Here is a 22,929-nt window from a genome sequence, read left to right as displayed (position 1 = left end):
TCATCAGTGTCTTATAGTTTTCTGCATACAGGTAGGTCTTTTGTCTCCTCAGGTAGGTTTATTCCTAGGTATTTTACTCTCTTTGTTGCAATGGTAAATGGGAGTGTTTCCTTAATTTCTCTTTCAGATTTTCCATCATTAGTGTATAGGAATGCAAGAGATTTCTGTGCATTAATTTTGTATCCTGCTACTCTACCAAATTCATTGATTAGCTCTAGCAGTTTTCTGGTGGCATCTTTAGGATTCTCTATGTAGAGCATCATGTCATCTGCAAAAAGTGACAGCTTTACTTCTTCTTTTCTGATTTGGATTTCTTTTATTTCTTTTTCTACTCTGATTGCTATGGCTAAAACTTCCAAAACTATGTTGAATAATAGTGGTGAGAGTGGACAACCTTGTCTTTCTCCTGACCTTAGAGGAAATGGTTTCAGTTTTTCACCACTGGGAATGATGTTGGCTGTGGGTTTGTCATATATGGCCTTTATTATACTGAGGTAAGTTCCCTCTATGCCTACTTTCTGGAGGGTTTTATCATAAGTGGGTGTTGAATTTTGTCTTGATGAGTCTGGCTAATGGTTTATCAATTTTGTTAATCTTCTCAAAGAACCAGCTTTTAGTTTTATTGCTCTTTGCTATCATTTCCTTAATTTTTTTTCATTTATTTCTGATCTGATCTTTATGATTTCTTTCCTTCTGCTAACGTTGGGGCTTTTTTGTTCTTCTTTCTCTAATTGTTTTAGGTGTAAGGTAAGGTTGTTTATTTGAGATGTTTCTTGTTTCTTGAGGTAGGACTGCATTGCTATAAACTTCCCTTTTATTACTGCTTTTGCTGCATCCCATAGGTTTTGGGTTGTCATGTTTCCATTGTCATTTGTTTCTAGGTATTTTTTGATTTCTTCTTTGATTTCTTCAGTGATATCTTGGTTATTAAGTAGTGTACTGTTTAGCCTCCATGTGGTTGTATTTTTTACAGATTTTTTCCTGTAACTGATATCTAGTCTCATAGCATTGTGGTAGGAAAAGATACTTGATATGATTTCAATTTTCTTAAATTTACCAAGGCTTGATTTGTGACCCAAGATATGATCTATCCTGGAGAATGTTCCATGAGCACTGGAGAAGAAAATGTATTCTGTTGTTTTTGGATGGAATGTCCTATAAATATCAATTAAGTCCATCTTGTTTAATGTATCATTTAAAGCTTGTGTTTCCTTATTTATTTTCATTTTGGATCTGTCCATTGGTGAAAGTGTTAAAGTCCCCTACTATGATTGTGTTACTGTCAATTTCCCATTTTATGGCTGTTAACATTTGCCTTATGTATTGAGGTGTTCCTCTGTTGGGTGAATAAATATTTACAACTGTTATATCTTCTTCTTGGATCGATCCCTTGATCATTATGTAGTGTCCTTCTTTGTCTTTTTTAATAATCTTTATTTTAAAGTCTATTTTGTCTGATATGCGATTGCTACTCCAGCTTTCTTCTGATTTCCATTTGCATGGAATACCTTTTTCCATCCCCTCACTTTCAGTCTGTATGTGTCCCTAGGTCTGAAGTGGGTCTCTTGTAGACAGCATATATATGGGTCTTGTTATTGTATCCATTCAGCCAGTCTATGTCTTTTGGTGGGAGCATTTAATCCATTTACATTTAAGGTAATTATCGATATGTATGTTCCTATTACCATTTTCTTAACTGTTTTGGGTTTGTTATTGAAGGTCTTTTCCTTCTCTTGTGTTTCCTGCCTAGAGAAATTCCTTTAGCATTTGTTGAAAAGCTGGTTTGGTGGTGCTGAATATTCTTAGCTTTTGCTTGTCTGTAAAAGTTTTAATTTCTCCGTCAGATCTGAATGAGATCCTTGCTGGGTAGAGTAATCTTGGTTGTAGGTTTTTCCCTTCACCACTTTAAATATGTCTTGCCACTCCCTTCTGGCTTGCAGAGTTTCCGTTGAAAGATCAGCTGTTAACCTTATGGGGATTCCCCTGTGTGCTATTTGTTGCTTTTCCCTTGCTGCTTTTAATATTTTTTCTTTGTATTTAATTTTTGATAGTTTGATTAATATGTGCCTTGGCGTGTTTCTCCTTGGATTTATCCTGTACGGGACTCTCTGTGCTTCCTGGACTTGATTATTTCCTTTCCCATATTAGGGGAAGTTTTCAAGTATAATTTCTTCGAATATTTTCTCAGTCTGTTTCTTTCTCTCGTCTTCTTCTGGCACCGCTATAATTCGAATGTTGGTGTGTTTAATATTGTCTGAGGTCTCTAAGACTGTCCTCAATTCTTTTCATTCTTTTTTCTTTATTCTGCTCTGTGGTAGTTATTTCCACTATTTTATCTTCCAGGTCACTTCTCTGTTCTTCTGCTTCAGTTACTCTGCTAATGATTCCTTCTAGAGAATTTTTAATTTCATTTATTGTGCTGTTCATCATTGTTCGTTTGCTCTTTAGTTCTTCTAGGTCCTTGTTAAACGTTTCTTGTATTTTCTCCATTCTATTTCCAAGATTTTGGATTATCTTTACTATCATTATTCTGAATTCTTTTTCAGGTAGACTGCCTATTTCCTCTTCATTTGTTAGGTCTGGTGGGTTTTTACCTTGCTCCTTCATCTGCTGTGTGTTTTTCTGTCTTCTCATTTTCCTTATCTTACTGTGTTTGGGGTCTCCTTTTTGCAGGCTGCAGGTTCATAGTTCCTGTTGTTTTTGGTGTCTGCCCCCAGTGGCTAAGGTTGGTTCAGTGGGTTGTGTAGGCTTCCTGGTGGAGGGGACTGGTGCCTGTGCTCTGGTGGATGAGGCTGGATCTTGTCTTTCTGGTGGGCAGGACTGCATCCAGTGGTGTGTTTTGGGGTGTTTGTGACCTTAGTATGATTTTAGGCAGCCTCTCTGCTAATGGGTGGGGTTGTGTTCCTGTCTTGCTAGTTGTTTGGCATAGGGTGTCCAGCACTGTAGTTTGCTGGTTGTTGAGTGGAGCTGGGTCTTAGCATTGAGATGGAGATCTCTGGGAGAGCTTTCATCATTTGATATTACATGGAGCCGGGAGTCTCTGGTGGACCAATGTCCTGAACTCAGCTCTCCCACCTCAGAGGCACAGGCCTGACACCTGGCCGGAGCACCAAGACCCTGTCAGCCACACAGCGGCAGCTCTGTCCCTCACTGCGCCTCCTGGGTCATGGCCTGCTGCTGCTGAGCCTGTGTCCTGCTTCTACCTGTGGTAACCCAACGGGAGCACGGGCAAGCGGACGGTCTCGAGAGGGTCTGCTGCTGAATGCTGGCCAGCCTCGTTCTCGTCCCTCGTCCCGGCAGCAATCCAGCAGCTGCAGTCGGGTCTCCTTTCTAACAAATCCTAAAGGGGTACTCAGATGACACCTTGTAGAACTTTCTGGGGATCAGGGTCAAAGAGCCTGTTAACATAGTGGCGACTGCTAGCTGTTACTTCCGAAAGGACGCTCGTGTGGATTGGGGTCTCCGTCAGGCACGCCATCTTGGTGCTATGATTTTTACTGTCTCGTTCTACAGGCGAAGAAAACCAGGTTCAAGAGAGTTGAACTGTCTTGCTCACAGCTGCACAGTAAGGAAGTATCCGAGCTGGAACTTGAATCGAGGCCTGTGTGATTCCTAGCCTGAGAGCCTTCCCATGAAACCAGCTGTCTTTTCACACTTGTTTGTGTGGCTGAGCTTTCGGAAGTTTCTCAACTCTTTACAAAACATCATAAAATGCTGCCATGATTAATTACATTCTAAGAATCTGGTATTTACAGTTAGTAGAAAAAAACGATACAGTGATTAGAATATATGTCAAGGTCTCCGCATTGTCAGCCAATACAAATCATATAGCCATATCTAGAACGTTTCAACAGAGTCACCTTTAGCAGGTTAAAAATAAAAATCATAGGGATTAAGTACCTAGCTCGTTAACTACACTTACGTGTTATATAAAGCACAAAACACAGCACACATACCCGGGAAGCAAACAGGCCTCTTGTGTAAGCACGGTAAGCCACTTCCAAATTTTTCCTTCAACGAGGGATTGACACAGAGTAAGAGCCTAATAAACATTTGTTGAGTGACCAAATGAGGGATGAATGGATGAAATAATTTAGACACGTGTTAAATCATCTTGTTTCATATAAACACTTCCCAGTGTAACAGCTGCTAGGAATTTGAGAAAAACTGAAAACATTTTAGGCATAAATGCTTAAGGAGAAAGAAAAGACCTTTTAAAAATGTGTCTTATAAAATAGAGAAAGATTTTATTGTTTCTGTCAACTACTGTCACTTCATTCTCATACCCCAGGGTCTCAGGGGAGCAAGGTTTGGGAACCACTGTCCTAAACTCAGATTTAAGTGATGAGATAAAACCCAAAAGCCCTACAGAGAAAGACAAATATTATATATCATTTATTTGTGGAATCTAAGAAAATGATACAAATGAACTTATTTACAAAACAGAAATAGGCTCACAAACATAGAAAACAATCATGGAGTGGGGTGGGAGGGGGGAGATAAATGAGGAGTTTGGGATTAACATATACACACTATATATAAAATAGGTAAACAACAGGGACCTACTGTATAGCACAGGAAACTAGACTCAATATCTTGTAGTAACCTACAATGGAAAAGAATCTGAAAAAGAATATATATATCTGAATCACTTTACTGTACACTTGAAACTAAAACAACTTTGCAAATTAACTATACCTCAAAAAAAAAATACTGGTAGGAAAAAAAAAAGCCCTTGAATCTGGATGGATTTGATGTCTGTGAGGGGGGTAATTAACCCCCTCCCTAAATCCCAAATGCCTTTCCTCTACGTCTTTTCCATGCACCAGTCTCCCGGGTATGCCCTTGAACACAGTGGGGCGGTAGGGCCAGAATAGTGGTTAAGTGCACCACAGTGACATAGGGGCGGCTAAACACGCAGCAGTTAAGTATGCAGCGGTCACATATACAGTGGTTCACTACACAGTGGTCAGATACGCGGAGGGGAAGTATGCAGCCATGAAGAATGCTGGCTCCAGAAACAGACACACTTGGATTTGAACTACCGCTCTATTACTTCCTAGCTGGGCGGCCTCTATGAGTATCACTTTCATCATCTGTAAGATGGGTATAAAACATGAGACCTGTGTCCTAAGTTCGTTACAAGGAACGAGGGAGCTTACTTATGCGATGTGCCCTGGACCAGCACGGAGCAAGTTACAGTAAATGTAGTGTCTATTATTATAATTATTATGATTTTGATTATCACTAGCAATAGGTTTATCATCAATATTGTGGTTTTTACTCACGTCAGAGAGCAGGTCACAGATAGGGGAAGGGAGCAAGGGGCCTGGACACTCTACAATCGAATGGACGACACGGCATCATTTTTAGATTATCATGTCCAGAACCTTCTCTTTCGGCTCCGTGAGACTCCAACTAGCATCTTAAGGTCCTCTTATATACCAGGCTAACTGTCAGAATCTGTGCACACCTGATCTGATTTAATCTTCACTCGACTTTGAGAATTAGATCTCAATATCCCCATTTTATAGTTGTGAAAACTGAGGCTCACACAAGAAAACAAACTTGCCCAAGGTCACTCAGTTAGTAAGTGATGGTGTGCAGGTTTGAACGCAAGTCCCTACAACACACTAAGTCCCCTTTGGCTGTCTAGGAGTCAATGTTTTGAAAGTATGGAAATTCCCTTCCCCTCCCCTTCTCTCTCCATCTCCTTCAGCCTCTTATGGAAACAACATTTTTTTTTCTGTTTCCTGGGGAAAATCCTCCAGAACCGATGTTGAACTTCACTTCTTCAAGCTGATAGGATTAACTGTTTCCCCCGCATTGAAATCACGGCCTAACTAACTAAAGCCTGTAGCTAGTCTGGGTAGAGGGCACCCTGGGTGGAGAAGCAGACTTCATCCATGAAAGCTGCTCTGGCTTCCTAAGCCACTGCCTCAGGATTCAGGCTCTTAACTAGAGACTCCTGTTCGTAAGTCTCAGGGGTCTATGAGTCCTCTGAAATGGGACACAGAACTTGGGGAGTATTCTTGGCATTCATAGCTTCCATCTAATTCTCAGATGGGTTTTGATCTGATTTAAGGATCTCAAAGAAGAACTTGCAAAAGCGAGAGAGGAAGAGTGGTCAGAGAGACAAACTTCATTTCTCCAACCTCAAGTTGAACTTCCCTGTTAGATTGAAGAGGGGAGTGGGGGCAGGGTCTCACCTGTGTGCTCTGGCAGGACTGGCTTCCTGGCAGGCTTTGCCTCTCTCCCAGCTGTTGGAGCCCAAGACCTCAGTGGCCAGAGGCTGGCTCAGCTTTTCCGAGGGTCCATCCTGAGCTGGGACCATGGGGCTGCTCTGGGGTTCTGTCCTATAGGGGAGGAAATAAGGAGGCAAAAGTGTTAGGATATGACAGAGATTCTTACTGTTCATCAAACATTCATAGATGTCAGAATATTTCCAACCTCCCTCGGAGTTAAGCTGGGGCCATATCATCATCAAGGGTCAATGGTCTCTGAATGGGAGTGATGTGTATTGTTTCCAGTTTGAGGCAGTAAGATCTGTGTGTCATCTCCAGCTCTCTCTCCCTCTGTCACAGTGACTTTGGAGGCCACACATTCCAAAAGGTGAAGCTACTTGATGGAGGAGAGATGCCTGGACCACATCAGACTTTGCATGACAGAAATAAGCCTTAGTTAGGTTAAGCCACTGAGGTTTAGGGACTTACCTGTTACTGCAGCATAGCCTAGCCTAACCTGATTGAATCACAGGGAGAGGCTGGAAACCAGCATTTTACTTCCTTCCTTAAGACTTAACTGGAGGCCAAAGCAGTATAGGATTAGTTCAAACTCTCCTTTGCCATTTCGATCCCACTTTTCTGCCTTATCTGTGTATGGCACAGAGACAGCTTCATTTAAACACTGTCTTCACGATTTAGTAACTCTAGGTCCTGGGATCAGTCCCTCAACCTCTCTGAGCTGCAGTTTCCTCAACTATAAAATAGGGAATAATATCAGTCCATATATTGTTGAGTTGTTGTGAAGATAAAATGAGATAATACAAGCAAACAGGAAGGCCTAAGAAATATCACTGCCCTTTCCCTTTACTTCTCTGTGAACCAAAGCTCCCATTTGGTGTCCTTAGCAGGTGTGAGCACGCCTACTTGGGACGGCAGTTCCCATGAAGGCCTGAAGTTCTCTTCTCTGCCTCTGAGATGAGGTCCAAATAACACAGGGAAATTACCTGCGTCCCACCTCCTTCTCTGAGCCCCAGAGAGGGAAAGGAAGTTGCTTAGTTACTCAGTCTTTGAAGAAGCTGTCACTCAAGTCTCCTGGCTCCTGTCATTCAGTCAGGAGTCTGAGAACCACAGGTGGATCTGGCCCCATCCAGCGAGCATCCCAGCCTGCTCACCCTGCCTGCAAATCCCAGGTCAAGCATTGATCAAAGGCATTAGCATTTCTCCTGCACCGAGCTCCTGCAGCCAGTGCATCAAGATTGGTTTTATGACTCAGGATGCATACATTTGATAAGCCCCCTGCTCCTTCGGGCTGCCAGGAGCGCAGGCCAAGCCTGGTCAACATTGAAGGAAGGGCAGCAAAACACATCCTTCTCTGTCAGCCGCTGATCGGAGCATCTTTAGAAGCAGAGCTGGGGGACACTTCAAGCCCAGGAAGGATGGAGATTCTAGTCGGGTCTGCCCAGCCCTCCTCACTGCCAACTCCATGCTACCAGAACTCCAGTTTTCCCTACACCTCCCTGCAGCCCTTCTCCCACGATGAGGGTTCCATTTCCATGCCTGCGTTCCCTCCAGTCTATCTGTGTGGAATGCTGTCCTGGCTCTTTTCAGATAACTCAAAGCTTGCAGTTTCTGCCCAGCCTCCAGCAAGGTTTGCCTCTTGCCACACTTGTCCTAGCCAAGGCTAACCCAACATTCACTAACGCCTATTCCCTGAGTTCGTGCGGTATGTCCAGGCCAGTTCTAAGACCCGCGATGCAGTGAACAAGACACAGGTGTTCCCTGAGATCATGGAGTTTAGATTACAGATGGAAAAGCAGGTAATAACACACGAGAAAGTAGAAATATGGCTTATTTGTTGGTAATAACTTATGGAGAGAATAAATCAGTGGAATGGGGCTAGGAAATGGGAGCAGGTGACTGTTATTTCATATACAGTAATCAGGGAAGGCCTTTTTTAGGAAGTAACAAGAGAGTGGAGACTTGAAGGATCAGAGACTAACCTTGCAGTTTGTGTTGGTTTTAAAATGTGTTCACAAATTCTTTGACACTCATACCATCAAAAGCTGAATCCTAGAAGATGTGGTATGTATACGATGGAATACTACTCAGCCATAAAGAAGAATGAAATAGTGCCTTCTGCAGCAACGTGGATGGACCTAGAGATTACCATACTAAGTGAAGTAAGTCAGACAGAGAAAGAGAAATATCATATGATACCACTTATATGTGGAATCTAAAACACCCGATACAAATAAACTTAGTTACAAAACAGAAATAGACTCACAGACATAGAAAACAAACTTACGGTTACCAAAGGGGAAAGCGGGGGGAGGGAAAAATTAGGAGTTTGGGAGTAACAGATACACACTACTATATAGAAAAGAGATAAACAGCAAGGACCTACTGTATAGCACGGGGAACTATACTCAATATTTTGTAATAACCTATTTGGGAAAATAATCTGAAAAAGAATATCTATATATGTGTGTGTGTGTGTGTGTGTGTGTGTGTACACACACACACACACATATGATGGAATCACTTTGCTGTACACCTGAAACTAATACAATATTGTAAGTCAATTATACTTCAAAAAAAAATAAATAAATTTTAAAAAGAGAAAAAAAAAAAAAAGCTGGAGCCTAACTTCCCTCCCTGTGAATACTGGATGGGCTAGTGACTCACTTTTAATGAACAGACTGAATTAAAAGTGATGAGATGTGACTTCCAAGACGAGGTCATGAAGGCAACTTCTACCTCTTCCTCTTGGATTGATCACTTTGAGGGAAGCTGGTCGCCATGTTGTGAGGACACTCAAGCAGCCCTGTGGAGACGCCCATGTGACAGAACTGAGGCCTCCTGCCAACAGCCAGCACTATCAGCCATGTGACTGAGCCACCCTGGAAGTGGGTCCTCCAGCTGCAGTCAAGCCTTCAGATAAGACAGCAGCCGTGGCTGACATCTGACCACCATCTCATGAGAGTGGTGAGTGAGTCAGTCACCCAGCCAAACTCTTGACTCACAGAAACTGCAAAACATAACTGTTTATTGTTGTTTTAAGCCACAAAGATTTGGAGTATTTTGTTGCTCAGTAATATACAACTTCTATACAGGTATCCGCAATCAGTGGAAGTATGTTCTAGGCAGAAGGAATAGCAAGTTCAAAGACACTTGGCATATACAAGGAATAGCAAGCAGGGGTTAGAGTGATAAGAGGACAGATCAGAGATGAGGTCTTTGATGGGACCTAGGAATCTGTATTCTTAAAAAGTTCCTTGGGGGCCTCTGATACTGTGCCAGGTTTAGCAAAGCCTGGGCTACATAGGTCATGGAAGACCTTTGGGTCCCATGCGGCTGAGATGGCTGATGTGGTCTGGCTTACATTTCAGAAGGTTCTCTCCACGGGCTTCGGACACTCAAAGGAAGGGAAGAAAGAGATCGGGAGACTACTGCAATGACTTAGTGATCAGCGAGTTTATCAATGGATGCGCATTGTCCAGCAGAGTCTTGAGTTGGACACACACACAAGAATGGAATTTTGGACTTTCTGGAGCATTACAGGAAACCAAGACACAAATATGTGCCTGAGGCAACCTTGCACTAGGCAGAAACTGAGTCGATGTGAGGAGTTTGGCAGTGAATAAATACATGACAAATAGTGCTGCCATTGGATGGAAGGTCTCAGTGACTTGTGCTAATAGAGGCGTGGGTTATCCCCAGTGCAGGGAAAGCTGGGGGATACTACTGCCAGGCACTGGCGGACAAAGCTTAAGGCAGGGACAGTGCCTCACCCATCGCTGCCCGCAGCAGGGTGGAGAATCAGGGATGGAAACCCTGACAATGGTTTGATGAGGAGAGCGGTATAATGGAGCTGCTGCAGCTTATAGCTTAGCTTGACACTCCCTGATGTGGTAGTTCTTTTTTTTCCCAATAGCACTGGCTTCCCCTTGCTGGTGTTGGGTACCTCACCTGGGATTATAACACAAACAAAAACAGAATTGATTCTACCAGGCTGACAGGGAGTGGTGAGGGAAAGATGAAAGGAATCCTTCCTAATGTAACATTTAAGATTGTTTAGATGTGTTCTAATACTTTGCTTCTTAGCTTTTTTAAAACTGAAAGAGACTCAGGGATCATGTAGTCCAGGCTCTGCTAAACATGGCACAGTATCAGAGGCCCCTTAAGGAGCTTTAAAAAATACAGATTCCTAGGTCCCATCATAGCCATAATAAATCAGTCTCCAAGGATGAAACGTGGGAACCTGCAACTCAAAGAAACATCCCAGGTAGTTCACTTCTATTAGGTCAAGAATAAATCCAAACTGATTATTGGGATTAAAGGGCTCTGAATGACCTGGCCTCTGTCCCTCTAGACCCCATCTCCTACCTCCTCCCCGTCCCTTACTCTGCTTTGGCCACATGGCCTTCTTGCTGCTCCTCAGATGGAACAGGGCCCTTACTCAGAGCCTTTGCTCTTTCTGTTCCCTCCACCTGGTATGCTGTTCCTCCCCCAGCTATCTGGATGGCCGGCTCCTTCTTTTCACTCAAATGTCACCTCCTCGGAGAAGCCCTCCCTTATCCCCTTATGTAATCGTGCTCCTCTCATCACCGGCCACCGTCACAGTGGCCTGCTGTGCCTTCCCTCCTTCACAGTACTTGTTACTATTTGAAATGACCATTTTACATGTTTATTTGCTAACCGTTTGTCTTCTGGACTAGAATGTAAGCTTCCTGAGTGTGGGAACTAGTCTCTTCTCTCACCACCGAATCCCCAAGGATCTAGTGCCTGGCATAGACAATGCCTCCTTACTCAGGAAGCATTTGTTGAATGAATGAATTTACAAATCAATTCTGATGACCAATCTCATGTGAGAACCACAGGTCAGATGCAACCTCTCCTCACATATAAAGAAGCAGAGGTCCAGGAAGAAGGACCAGTCTGAGGCCACACAGCACTTCAGTGGACTCAGACCTCAGCCGTGGTACCTCCACCCCCGTAGCCCCACCCATCTTCCTTCTTTGCCTCCAGCTTTGCATCTTTGCAGGGCTTTAAGAAAAATTCTGTGTCCCATCCTTGCTGAGGAGTACAGGCAGCTGCCTCGTTTTTTCCACGCAGCTCTTTGATGTTGCATTAAAAAAAAATACTTAAAAGAAGGCGAGCTCTTCAGGGGACGGCTAAAACAGTGAAGTCAAGGGCCAGTGCACTCCACTTCCCAGAAGGAGGGAGGGAGGCACAAGTGCTGCATTCCTCAAGGCCTCCCGCTCAGTTCCTGCTAATCAGCGACCTGGAGCTTAGATGCTGCTCTCCGTAGTCATGGCAACCAGCAGATTCACAGCCTGTGATAAGAGGGCTGAACTTTCTGCAAAACTCTCCAAGATGACTGGCTCCCTAGCTGCTTCCCTGCTTCCCCCATCAAAGCTCCTGACTCCAACAAAGTGTTCACTCAGCCGGTTGGGTGCCTCGAGCACTAGTGTGAGTTAAACACCGTCTGGGGAATCAGAGACAAACAGCGGTGGAGGGGAGTGAGGACGCCGGCCCCTGCCCACCTCTGTGCAGAATGAGGAAACTGAGGTCCCAAGAAGAGAGGAGTCTTGCCCAAAGCCCCAGGGCGACTCACGTCAGAGCTTCAGCTTGAACTGTGGCCTTCTGACCCCCAGGCCAGTACTCTTCCCACGTCCTTTGATCAAAACAACAGCTGGCATTTATTTATCAAGCACCTACTCTGTGCCAGACACTGGGCTAAGCCCTTCTCTGCGTCGTCTCATGTAAGCTTCCAAAGAAACCCAGGAGCAGGCATGGCCACCCCCGCTGTACAGATGGAGAAATTGAGACCCAGGGGTAGTAAATGGCAAGAGCACCAGAGGCCCTGCTTGTTTATGAGAATCAGCTGAGAAAAAAGGAGAGCAATCTGGAAAACACTTTGAAAATATAAGGAAATAATAAGTGGGGGCATAGGGTGAATGTTAGTAATTTCCCTGTACGACAGGGATTTTTGCCTCATGTGTTTGCCTCTGGCCTGAACCTTACGTTCCACAAATAGAAGTGGCACTTGGCCATTAGATTCGGGACATCCCTGACACTTACTTTCCCCGTCCCACTAATAGCTTCTCCCGGGTGTAGAGCACTTGCAAATCCAGCGTCTCAACAGATGCTGACACGGCTCTCGGTGAGGTACTCAGTTCGGTGAACTTATCCCCATTACTCACACAAAGACACTGAGGCCTGGGGAGGCAAAGGAACCTGCTTCCCATCCAAGATTCTTGTTCTACACTTTCATCCAGGGCTGTGACTGATCCGCCTTTGTCCCTGCACTTAGCCAGACACCTACTGTCTCCCCATTTCAGTAGACAATGAAGGCGCAGACCCTCAGCTCACGAGTCCAGCAGAGAACCCAAGGTTTATCGCTGGGCTGAGCCAGCCCTTGGGGAAGATGGATTTGGCTAATTTGTGCCTTGGCTACCGGGGCTTCAGTCTGGGTCCTGTTAATATCCCGGCCTGACGACTCGGTACCAAGGCCTTTTCAAGGTTAATTAAGCCTGGTTGGGGATCCTCTGAGGGAGCTGTGATTCTTTGAGCTTTGCTATCACGATTGGAAAAAGTGTAGGAGCCTGGGGGAAGATCAGGGATTCCAGACAGCCACCGTGGGAGGCATCATCTGGATGTGGGAGCCACGATGCTCAGCTTAGTAAGAACTGAATGAGAAAGAAAACAAGTTTTATGAGGCTGGCATTTCCCTCATTATTTCATTCATTTATTCAACAGCTGTTTACTGAACGCCTACTTGGTATCAGATTTCAAGGACCCAAAAGTAACTAAAACTTATCTGTGTCCTCAAGGAATTTCCAGCCTGGAAGAGGAACACTGATTCCTCACCTGGGGATTACAATATGGTATAGTCAGTTCTCTGATGGAGAGAAGCTCAAGAGAACCATGGAACCACAGAAAGAGCATCTAATCCAGCCTGGGGAACATGGGCAGGTGGCTGTGAAAAGTCTCCTAAAAGATATACGGAAATTGGTCATGTGCAAAGGCCAGGCACCGAGACACAGCAATGGACTTCAAGGAACTGCAGAGGAAGTAGTAAGTTGGAAGAGATAGTTGGGGTGGAGGATGGAAGGTAAGAGTTGAGACTGGCTTATTTCACTTAGCATAATGCCCTCAAGGTCCATCCATGTTGTTACAAATGGCAGGGTTTCCTTCTTTTTATGGCTGAATTCCATTTCACCTATCTATCTATCTATCAGATACATATATGATATATATCACATTGTCTTTATCCATGGACACTTAGCTTGTTTCCATGTCTTGGCTATTGTAAATAATGCTGCAATGAATGTGGGAGAGCAGAAAAAAACAGGAGCTGAGACTAAGGAGGTAGTCAGGGCTAGATTCTTCAGGGCCAAGTGGACAGGTGCTTCTCACACCTTCACGTGTATGTGAACCACCTGGGGATCTTGATAGAGTGCAGATGCCGATTAAGTAGGTCTGGGCTAGGGCCTGAGCTTCTGCATTTCTAACCAATTCCCAGGTGATGTTATTGCTCCACGGACCATACTTTGAGTAGCCAGGTTGTAGATTTTACAAATGATTTGGACTGATCCAGCTTTCTAGCACCCTCTGTCCTCAGGCAACTGGTGAGAACGGTTTAGTTCAGTTCCCAGGGCTGAGAGCATGTGAGTGTGTGAACATGTGTATTTGTGCGTGGTAAACACTCTTGTATATCAAAAACTGTCCAGTTCCTGCGGCTTCCCTGGTGGCGCAGCAGTTAGGAATCCGCCTGCCAATGCAGGGGACACGGGAAGATCCCACATGCCGCGGAGCAACTAAGCCCATGTACCACGACTACTGAGCCTGCGCTCTAGAGCCCGCGAGCCACAACTACTGAAGCCTGCGTGCCTAGAGCCTGTGCTCCGCAACAAGAGAAGCCGCCGCAGTGAGAAGCATGCGCACTGCAACGAAGAGTAGCCCCCGCTCGCCGCAACTAGAGAAAGCCCGCGCACAGCAAGGAAGACCCAACGCAGTCAAAAATAAATAAATAAAATAAATTAAAAAAAAACCCCATCCAGTTCCCAAGTTCAGGTCAAAAGACAAAAGAACCATATGGAGACAAATCAGCTCAGCACTTCTTACCCAGCTCAGCCAGGCAGGTCAGGCCCCCAGCCTGCCTGGGTTTTGAACTCTCAGCACAGAACACAAGCCTACTGCCCTGCAATCCACCCCCAGTCCACCCAGTCATTTTGCCCTTCACAGGCTGGCCTGTCGATTGCCTATTTGCCTAGTGAGGGTTCAAAGTGCCAAGAAGGGGACTGAATCAGATTCTTGGTGTTGTCTGACATGAGGGCTGCCCCCAGCTTGGGAGCTGGCTGAATTCCAAAATGTTGTGGTTTCCCACTTGACCACGTTGTGAGGGGTAATCAGGTGATGCTGGGAAAGTGCAGAGGTCCTGCAGTTCTACTGACCTGGCTTCATGCCCTGATTCTACCCAGCTGTGTCACCACAGGAAAAAGGAACACCTCTCGCTCCAGCCCAGGGGCAACTGCAAGGCCTTTCTATCAGCTGGAATTGCAGACATAGGCCTTGGATTTCTCCATGGAGGGAAAATTGCTGATTAGACTTTCTTGCCCCGGGAGGGACTGTGCTAGATGAGTCCCTTTTGGACATCATGAAGGCTACTGCTAGAGGAGGCGCCAAGCAAGCAAGATCTGCTGGGAAGAGGGAAGAAGCCCTCAGCCTCATAGGAAACCTTCAGCCCGGAGTAGCAGAAGCCTTGGTTCAAGAGCTGAGAGAGTAACAACTGGTCCCAGGAGGTGCTGTCAGGGGTCGTTCACGTATCCTTCCTTCAGCCACTGACACAACACATATTTATTAAGCACCTACTATCTGTGGGGCATGTTCTAGGCACTGGAGACACAGCAGAGAATAAGACAGAAAAAACTCTCTACCTGGCGGAGCTTGCATTCTCCTGGGATGGGCAGAGGGGAGAGGAGAGCAGAAAATAAGCGGAACTGCATGAACTATGGAGTGTAATCGAAGGCAAAGAAGGCTATTAAAAAAAAAAAGAAAGAAAGAAAGAAGGAAAGGGAGACGGATAAGGGGAACTGAAAATGCTACCAGGAGGGGAATGTGGTTTTAGACGGTGTGATCAGAGAAGGTTTCACTGAGAAGGGAACATTTGAGTGAGACTTGAAGATGATGAGGGAGTGAGCCTGGAAACGAGCAAAATAGGCAGAGGGCACAGCCAACGCGAAGGCCCTGAAGTTGGAACGTACGAGATACACTGAGGTTGGAAGTGAGTCAGCAAAGGGGACGAGAGGAGGGGGTGATGTCGAAGGGTAAGGGGGCTCAGATCATGTTCTGGTGGGCTGCTGCAGGGCCTTGGCTCTTTCTGAGTGAGGTGAGATGCCGTGGGAGGGTTCTAAGCAGAGGAGCGATGTAATCTGACTTAGGTTTTAAAGGATCTCTTTGGCAGTTTGCTGAGCGTGGATAGCCAGGGAGCTGGGATTAATGCAGGAAGGCCCGTGAGGAGATGATTGCAGCACCCCACAGGAGACGAGGGCCGGGATCGGTGTTATCGCTGGTGCAGTGGTGAGAAGCGGTCGGTTTCCGGACAGATACTGAGGTTGGAATTAACCAAGTTTGCTCACGGGTGACGCCAAGGGTTCTGGTCTGAGCAACGGGGACGATAAGCTGCCGTTGACTGGGCGGGGACAGCTGCAGGTGAGGGGTGTTTTGTAAGGGTTCCCCAGAGCTCAGTTCTGGACATGTTAGTTTTGAGATGCTAATTAGACACCCCCTCGTGGAGATGGCAGGTGGGCAGTTGGATACAGGAGACTGGAGTTCAGAGAAGACATTAGCGCTGGGGAAAAGCCCTTGAGTGATGTTAGCATTTAGATGGTGTTGAAAGCCAGAAGATTGGATCTTCTGGGGAGTAACCAGGAGCACGTGGCTAGAGTGAAGTGGGAAACTGAGGACAAAGGTAAGCTCTGAGGGAGTTGTATCGGCGGAGTTTCAGAATAACAAAATGGCTCGATAGAAGTGTCCCAGCCGGGCGGACTGGCTCTTAAAATATACTAATAAAATGTCTGATTCTTCCAATTCATTCCTTTAGATGCAGTGATTCATTTATTGTTTATGCATTCATTCATCTATTTCTTCATTAGCTATTCATTTATTCACTGATTCATTAATCACTCATTCACTCATCTGCTAAGCATCACTTTACTTCTGGTGGAGGGTCATTTCAAGATGATCCAGACGTCTTTCCCTCAAGAAGCTCACAGTTCAGAGGAAGACAAGGGGTAGGTACATAAGAAACTCTCATGTGGGGTGAAGTGATCCAAGAGAGAAGTCCTGAGTAGAGACAGGCCACCACTGCCTGCAGGAAACAAGACAGGTGGCACAGAGGGGGCTGGGCTGCTTGTCCGGGGAGGGCTGCCAGAGCACAGTGGTTAGATTTCTCACACTGGCCCTGCCTGGGCACTCACCGTGCTCAAAGGCACGACCCTGGGCGAGTCCCTTCACCTCTCTGGTGAAAGCACCAGTTGTCTGCACCTCACAGGACGCTTGTGAGGATGAAACGGCACGATGCATGCCCAGCACTTAGTTTCTGGCACACGGCGGCACTTTAAATATCAGGGAGAGATCACAGTGTTCACCAGCCTCACTGCTCATTCCGATTCCCTTTCACCAAACAGCTCAAGACAAGGGATTCTGGGAAGGGAAAGGGCAGGGAGGTCAGGGTGCCCTTGAGTGTCCCCGGAGATCCTCCCTACACTGGGGCCTTGCTCCCCCCACCAAGCTGAGTGGCTACCCATTCGCTGCTGGGTCCTGGCTTTTCTCTCTCAATAGCCCAGGGATGAATTTATCTCTTCCTGTCTTCCCGGGACAACCAACTGGACCCTTTCATCAGCTGGAACTACAGAGGTGGGGGTGGTGATGAGGGAGGGCATCGGGGAGCGTGGTGCAGTTGGGACTTTGTGTTCCTGTAGACACACACAACACACACGTCCCCCCTTTCTGGGGCTGAGGTTTGGCAGAAAATTCCTAACAAGCAGAGAGTAAGCTACCGCTAAAATCTGCAGAGAGGACAGAGCGGACAAGCCACAAATCTCGACGGCAGGCGGTGAGCAGGCGGCGAGCAGGCGGCAAGCTCCTGGGGTCTGGGCTCGTTAGTTTTTTTTTTTTTGCGGTACGCAGGCCTCTCACCGCTGTGGCCTCTCCCGTTGCGGAGCACAGGCTCTGGACGCGCAGGCTCCGCGGCATGTGGGATCCTCCCGGACCGGGGCACGAACCCGTGTCCCCTGCATCAGCAGGCGGACTCTCAACCACTGCGCCACCAGGGAAGCCCATGGGCTCGTTAGTTTTAAAATAACACAGCAGAGAAGTGAGATAAAGGGCTTCAGCGGGGGAAGCTGTCAGATACCTCGCCTTACGTTGTTGGAACCACCCGAGGGGCCCCATCTCTCCTCCTGGGTTTCAGAAACAGAGATTGCAGGCTGGGGCAGTGGCTGTGTTACCTGATCACAGAGCCAGAACTTGTCAGAGCTAAGCCAGCCCTTGCAACTCTACCCAGGAGAAGCTGAGGTCCAGAGAGGGGCCAGTGCTACATTCCAGGACACTCGGCGAGTTAGGGGCTGAGCAGGGACCACCAATCAGTTCTTCTGCAGCTGTAGCGAAAGCTATTACTCAGATCTTAGTCAGTGTGAGTGTTGCCTACAAATACCGCACAGGCATCCCTTCCAAGAAGGTTATACCCACCCCTGGAGGGTGGCGAGGCATCCCATAGCCAACGACTGACTTGGGAGTACAAACGACCTTCCCCTTGCGGCAAGGTAATACAATTCACACTCTAGAGCTCCCTGTGGGATCAAGCTGAGGCTAGAGTCTAGCTGGAAGTACATCTTTTCTTAGCTTTCTGTACTGCCCTAGCTTGCTTCGTCTCTCCCTTTCTCCTGAGAGCACACCCTCAATAAGTCTGTGCATCCAAATCGCTGTCTCAGGCTTAATTTCTTGTGAATTCCATCAAAGACAGACCCAGACCAAGTTTTCCTCTACCAAACCACTAAATGCAAAACAATAGTTAAGTACTGTATTTGTTCAAACAGACATGGGTTTGAAGCTCTGCTTTGCTACTTCCAGGCTATGTTTACCCAGCGGAAGTTACTTAGTATCATTAAACCTTCAATGTTTTCCCAGCTGAGGACGGCAAATGTTCGTGGGTATGTTAATATTACCTGTCTCATAAGACGGTTGTAAAATGTTTAGCACATTTTATGGGGACATAACAAATGCCCAATATATGTTAACGGATGAAGCTATTTGACGTCTTTGACGATGATGCTGATGAAGAAGACGATGGCGGCAGAATGAGCGGACAGGCCGGTCCGGTCACAACTCCACCAATCAGCAGAAAGCTCTCAAAAGGCTCCACCTCCGAAGTTCCCGCACCAATCATCAGTGAGTTCTCAAATCACACCCTTCCCATTCACCCTCCTGTAGGCTTGGCCCAGAGGCCCCTCGTTTGCCATTGTCATTCTTCCCTGACAAAGGACTTCCTGTGGGAGAGAGGGATCTCTGGAGAGACCAGTCCTCTGTCTTTACCCGGAAGTGCCCATTTCTGAAGGCCAGCCCAGGCATCCAGCTGTACCACCTGTGGAAACCGGCTCCTCCCCAGTAATTGTGAGGAAGGAGTTGATGGGAAAGGTCTGTCCCTCTGCTGGGATTTTTACCTGCCTTTTAAAAGTCAAACCTTTATCTTTAGTAGGCAGTCAGCTTCAAGACTATCTCCCACCAACCGTGATGGGTCCCCGGGCTCCAGGAGGGCTTGGGGTGGTGGGGAAGGGCTGTGGCAGGGACGGCTAGGGGCCCCCAGCACGTGAGCAGAGGGCTTTTTCAGCTCTGCGGTTTCTCTGCTGGCCACAGACAGCACCTGAGCAACCGGGAGCCACAAGGAGCCCTGAAATCAGGCCGACTGCAGCTTGAAAGCTGCTTTTGCTGTTTTCAAGCTGTGATCCTGGACGAGTCACTTCATCTCTCTTCTGCAGAACGGGGTAACTGGTAGTGTCCAGCTCGCAGAGGTGATGCACGTGAAGTGCTTAACACCATTCCTCGTGCAGAGTAAGCACTTCATCAATGTTAGCTGTCATTGTAACTGGAATTATTCATTGTAAATAGCCTTCGGGGCAGGGTCTCTCAACTTCGCTGTCTGCTTAAGCGGATCCCTCTGCCCCGCAGTGCCCTCTCTTCCCTTCTCTGCCGGGAAAAGCCTCACTCAGCCGTCAAGGCTCAGCTCAGCTGTTTCTGACTCCCCCAGCCCACCCCCGACCCCACTGCCCATTTCCCCAAAGAAATAAATTCTGCACTCTCTTTGCTCCAAGATTTTGCAGCATACCCTTGAGCAAGGTCTCTCATCTATTTAAGCCTCAGTTTTCTCATTTTTAAAATGGGGATAATACCTTATATATTGGTGTAGTTGTGGGAAATATATAGTTATTAAGCTAAGCACAATGTCTTACTATTATAATTGCAATTAGCACTGAAAGAGACTTGGTAGCTCCCCTCAGAGAAAGAATTTCTGCTTGGGGAGGAGGCTTACGGATCATTCTTTCAGTCATCTTTGAGGAGTGCATGGCTTCCAACCTGCCTGGGACCTTGGGACCCTGAAGACAGGGGACTGGCCCCAGTGACCTCCGAAAAGCCTGTCCAATTCAAAGGCTTCTGTGAGTCAGATTCTCCTCTGGGTCTAAGTCGTCCCCATCTCTTTGCCTCTTTCTGAACACATTGGGGTGGCACAGTAGGGACCCACATGGCCCATTCACCCCCAGTTTAAGGATGAGAGTTGTCACCTCTAAACAGTTTCTGAGTTCCTAGGTGGGAGCATGGGTATACCAACTTCTTCAACTCACTGTGTTACAGTAAAGGGACCTCATGTTTACTGAGCACCTACATTGTGCCAACACCTCATCAGATATTTAAAACACACTGTTTCATTTAAGTCCCATAACAAGCCCTTGAGGTGGGAATTGTAAGGGTTGTTTTTAGATGAGAAAAACAGAGGCTCAGAAAGCTGTAGTGACTTGCCTAAGGACACACAGCAAGTGAGGGAGCCCAGAGCTCTCAAGGAACTGTAGCTGGGTGTCCCTGGTCTCCAGACTGAGGATGGCCACACAGTTCAGCTTTTGGTGTCCCTATGTCTCTTTGCACTGTGACCATGTCTCCACCTCCAACATGCTGACTGGTGTTCTGTCTCCTTCCTATTTGCTCTCCTGCACCCACTCCCCCGGCTGCTGTCTGCACAGTCTATTGATGGAGACAATCAATCAGCCAGCTTGCTCAGACAGCTAAAAAACATCCCATCGACCAATTTTCCCTCCAGCGCCTTTCCGCGGACCATGCAACCTCACTAATTTGGAATTTGCAATGATTTCTGACACAGAACCTGCATTTCTCATTCTGGTAAAAAAAAAAAAGAAGTCTGAATGAAATAATATCCCATGGACCCCTGTGGACTTCTGAGCAAGGCCCTGGCAGCCAAGAGGCCCTGTTTCCACCCCTCTTCTCTTTGTTCCTGCTCCTGGTTTCTTCCACCTGCACCCACTTCTAGGTTGGATTATAACTGATGGCACTACTATAAATGCTAATACTACTAGCAATAAGAGCAGATGTTCCTGAAGCAGCAGCTGTGTGCCAGCACTGTTCTAAGCGCCTGGCATTTGTTTGCTCTGATATTTGTCACCACAATTATTTGAGGCTGGTACAATGATCAACCGCATCTTACCAATGAAAAAACTGAGGCAAGAGGAGATCCCGATAACTGGGGGTGGAGGTGGAATTTGAACCCAGGCAGTCTGTTTCCAGAACCCATGGTCTTAACCCCTTCCCCCACTGTGCCTCTAGGGCTGAGCACTGTGGGGGCCTCTTGTGGACCCCTTGGACCCCAACAGTGCTTCCTGCTTTGGGCCTCTGAAAGCACCATGCAATGGGACAAGAAAATGTCGTGTCCTTCTATAGATGTGTGATGGGTGTGTTGAGACAGAGATTGGACGTCTGTGGAAAAGCTGCCTCCCGACTTGTGTCCCCAAGGACTCTACCGAGTGAGAGACACAGAGCCTTCAAAAGAAACCGGTGGCAAGGGGTTTGAGAAGGATCTTTCCTAGGTTCAGAATCCTGTTTTAGAGTGTTGATTGCCCTTAGGGGTCAACCATCTAACCAAAGCCCTGGTTTCTTTCTACAGATATTTTGCTCTATGCTGATAGAGATGCAAAGTGCACCTGGAAAGCTATGTGCTGTCCCACTTGCCCCTTTCCTGTGCAAAGGCCCTGTGGCATCCTTTTGCATAGGCCCAGAGTGGACGTGCCTTTGTGGATCTGCAGTAGGGCATCCTCTTTTTTATGGGGGGAAACGCTGCCCACTCTGGTTGCCTTGGAATACGGTTTAAATGGAAAAGAAAGACCATGCCGTTAAAAAAAATTCACTGAAATGACTTGACTCCGCCAATTACCCATTTGGTAGCATTTAGACAGAGCCTTGGTTCCTGGTACAAATCTCTCAGCCCCTGTGGTAGGACCTGAGGCTTAAAACAAGTGCGGGGGGTCTGGCAGGACTGAGGCAAAGCCCTTTAAACTAGTCCAACACTCCTCGACCGTGATGAAGCTGTCTCCCTGGCCACTGTATTCATGGTCGCGTTTTTACTTGCATCCAGCTAAGACTCTGCACATGAATGAATATATATGATGTGCCCAGAGGTGTGTGTATAAGGCGGGTAGAGCCTGGACCCCGGTGTTCTCAATGTCAAGATGCGTCGTGTGGCAGCTCAGAAATGTCCAGGGTGGCCAGAGAATTCGTTGTGCAAACTGGAACACTTGGAGGATCAAAAGGGGCACAGACAGTAGATACCCAGGATCTGTGGTCACCCTGGCTATCTCCCTTTTCTGACCTTGAGACTCGAGTGTCCAGCTGTCTCTTCTCTCTCTCCTCCCAGAAGTCCTATCGGCTCCTGAGACTCACCTGTCCAAACCTCAACACATCGCCACCCCCACCACCTGTTCTCCAGCTCCACCTTCTACCTTCTTAGGCAAGCAGCAACCGGCCATCCCCCCGGACCCCCTCTTTCTCTCACTCTCATATCCAGCCCATCAGCAGATCTTCACCATTTCAATTTCAAAACATCGCAGCACCCATCTCCTCTCCACCTCCACTGCCACCTCCCTGGTCCAAGCCCTCATCATCTCTCACCCAGACAACTGCAACGGCTTCCTTGTTCACCCTGGCCCCGCCCCGCCCACTCTCCATGCAGCAGGCAGGGTTCTCTTCCAAAACGCAGATTCAATCACATCACTTCTGTCTTCAGAGCCCCAAGAAGCAAGTCCAAACTCCTTGATGTGGCTCTCATGGGCCTTCAAGGTCCACAGCCCCAGCTGACCTCTCCTGGTGTGTCATGCTCCGCTGCTCTCTCACTCACTGTGTGCAAACCATCTGACATCCCTGCACAGCCCTGAACAGCCCCTGCATCCAGATGCAGCAGAGCGTGAAACTTAAGGGCGCGGCCTGTGCCAGATTGCTGGGTTCAAACCCTCGTCCTGCCACTCTGGGACCTTGAGCAATTGACTTCACCCCTCTGGGCCTCAGAGCTTCATCTATAAGATGTGGATAATAAGAGTACCTGCCTCATAGGGTTATTTCAGGGATTAACAGCGAATACATGTAA

The 22,929-nt window shown here is 46.9% G+C and overlaps 1 protein-coding gene across 1 annotated transcript in view; it reads right to left on the bottom strand.

The window, feature by feature from the left end:
- Positions 1-22,929, bottom strand: part of SRRM4 (serine/arginine repetitive matrix 4) — a 168,378-nt gene that overhangs the window by 47,732 nt on the left and 97,717 nt on the right. The window contains exon 2 of the mRNA XM_030860389.2: positions 6,210-6,356. Coding sequence (XP_030716249.2) covers positions 6,210-6,356 — 147 coding nt within the window. The remainder of the gene's footprint in view (positions 1-6,209; positions 6,357-22,929) is intronic.

This window comes from Globicephala melas, chromosome 13, assembly GCF_963455315.2.
Source record: "Globicephala melas chromosome 13, mGloMel1.2, whole genome shotgun sequence".
In the NCBI taxonomy this organism is placed as follows: Eukaryota; Metazoa; Chordata; class Mammalia; order Artiodactyla; family Delphinidae; genus Globicephala; species Globicephala melas.
Note: the sequence above shows the minus strand (reverse complement) of the source record. Positions and strands in the feature narration are given on the sequence as shown.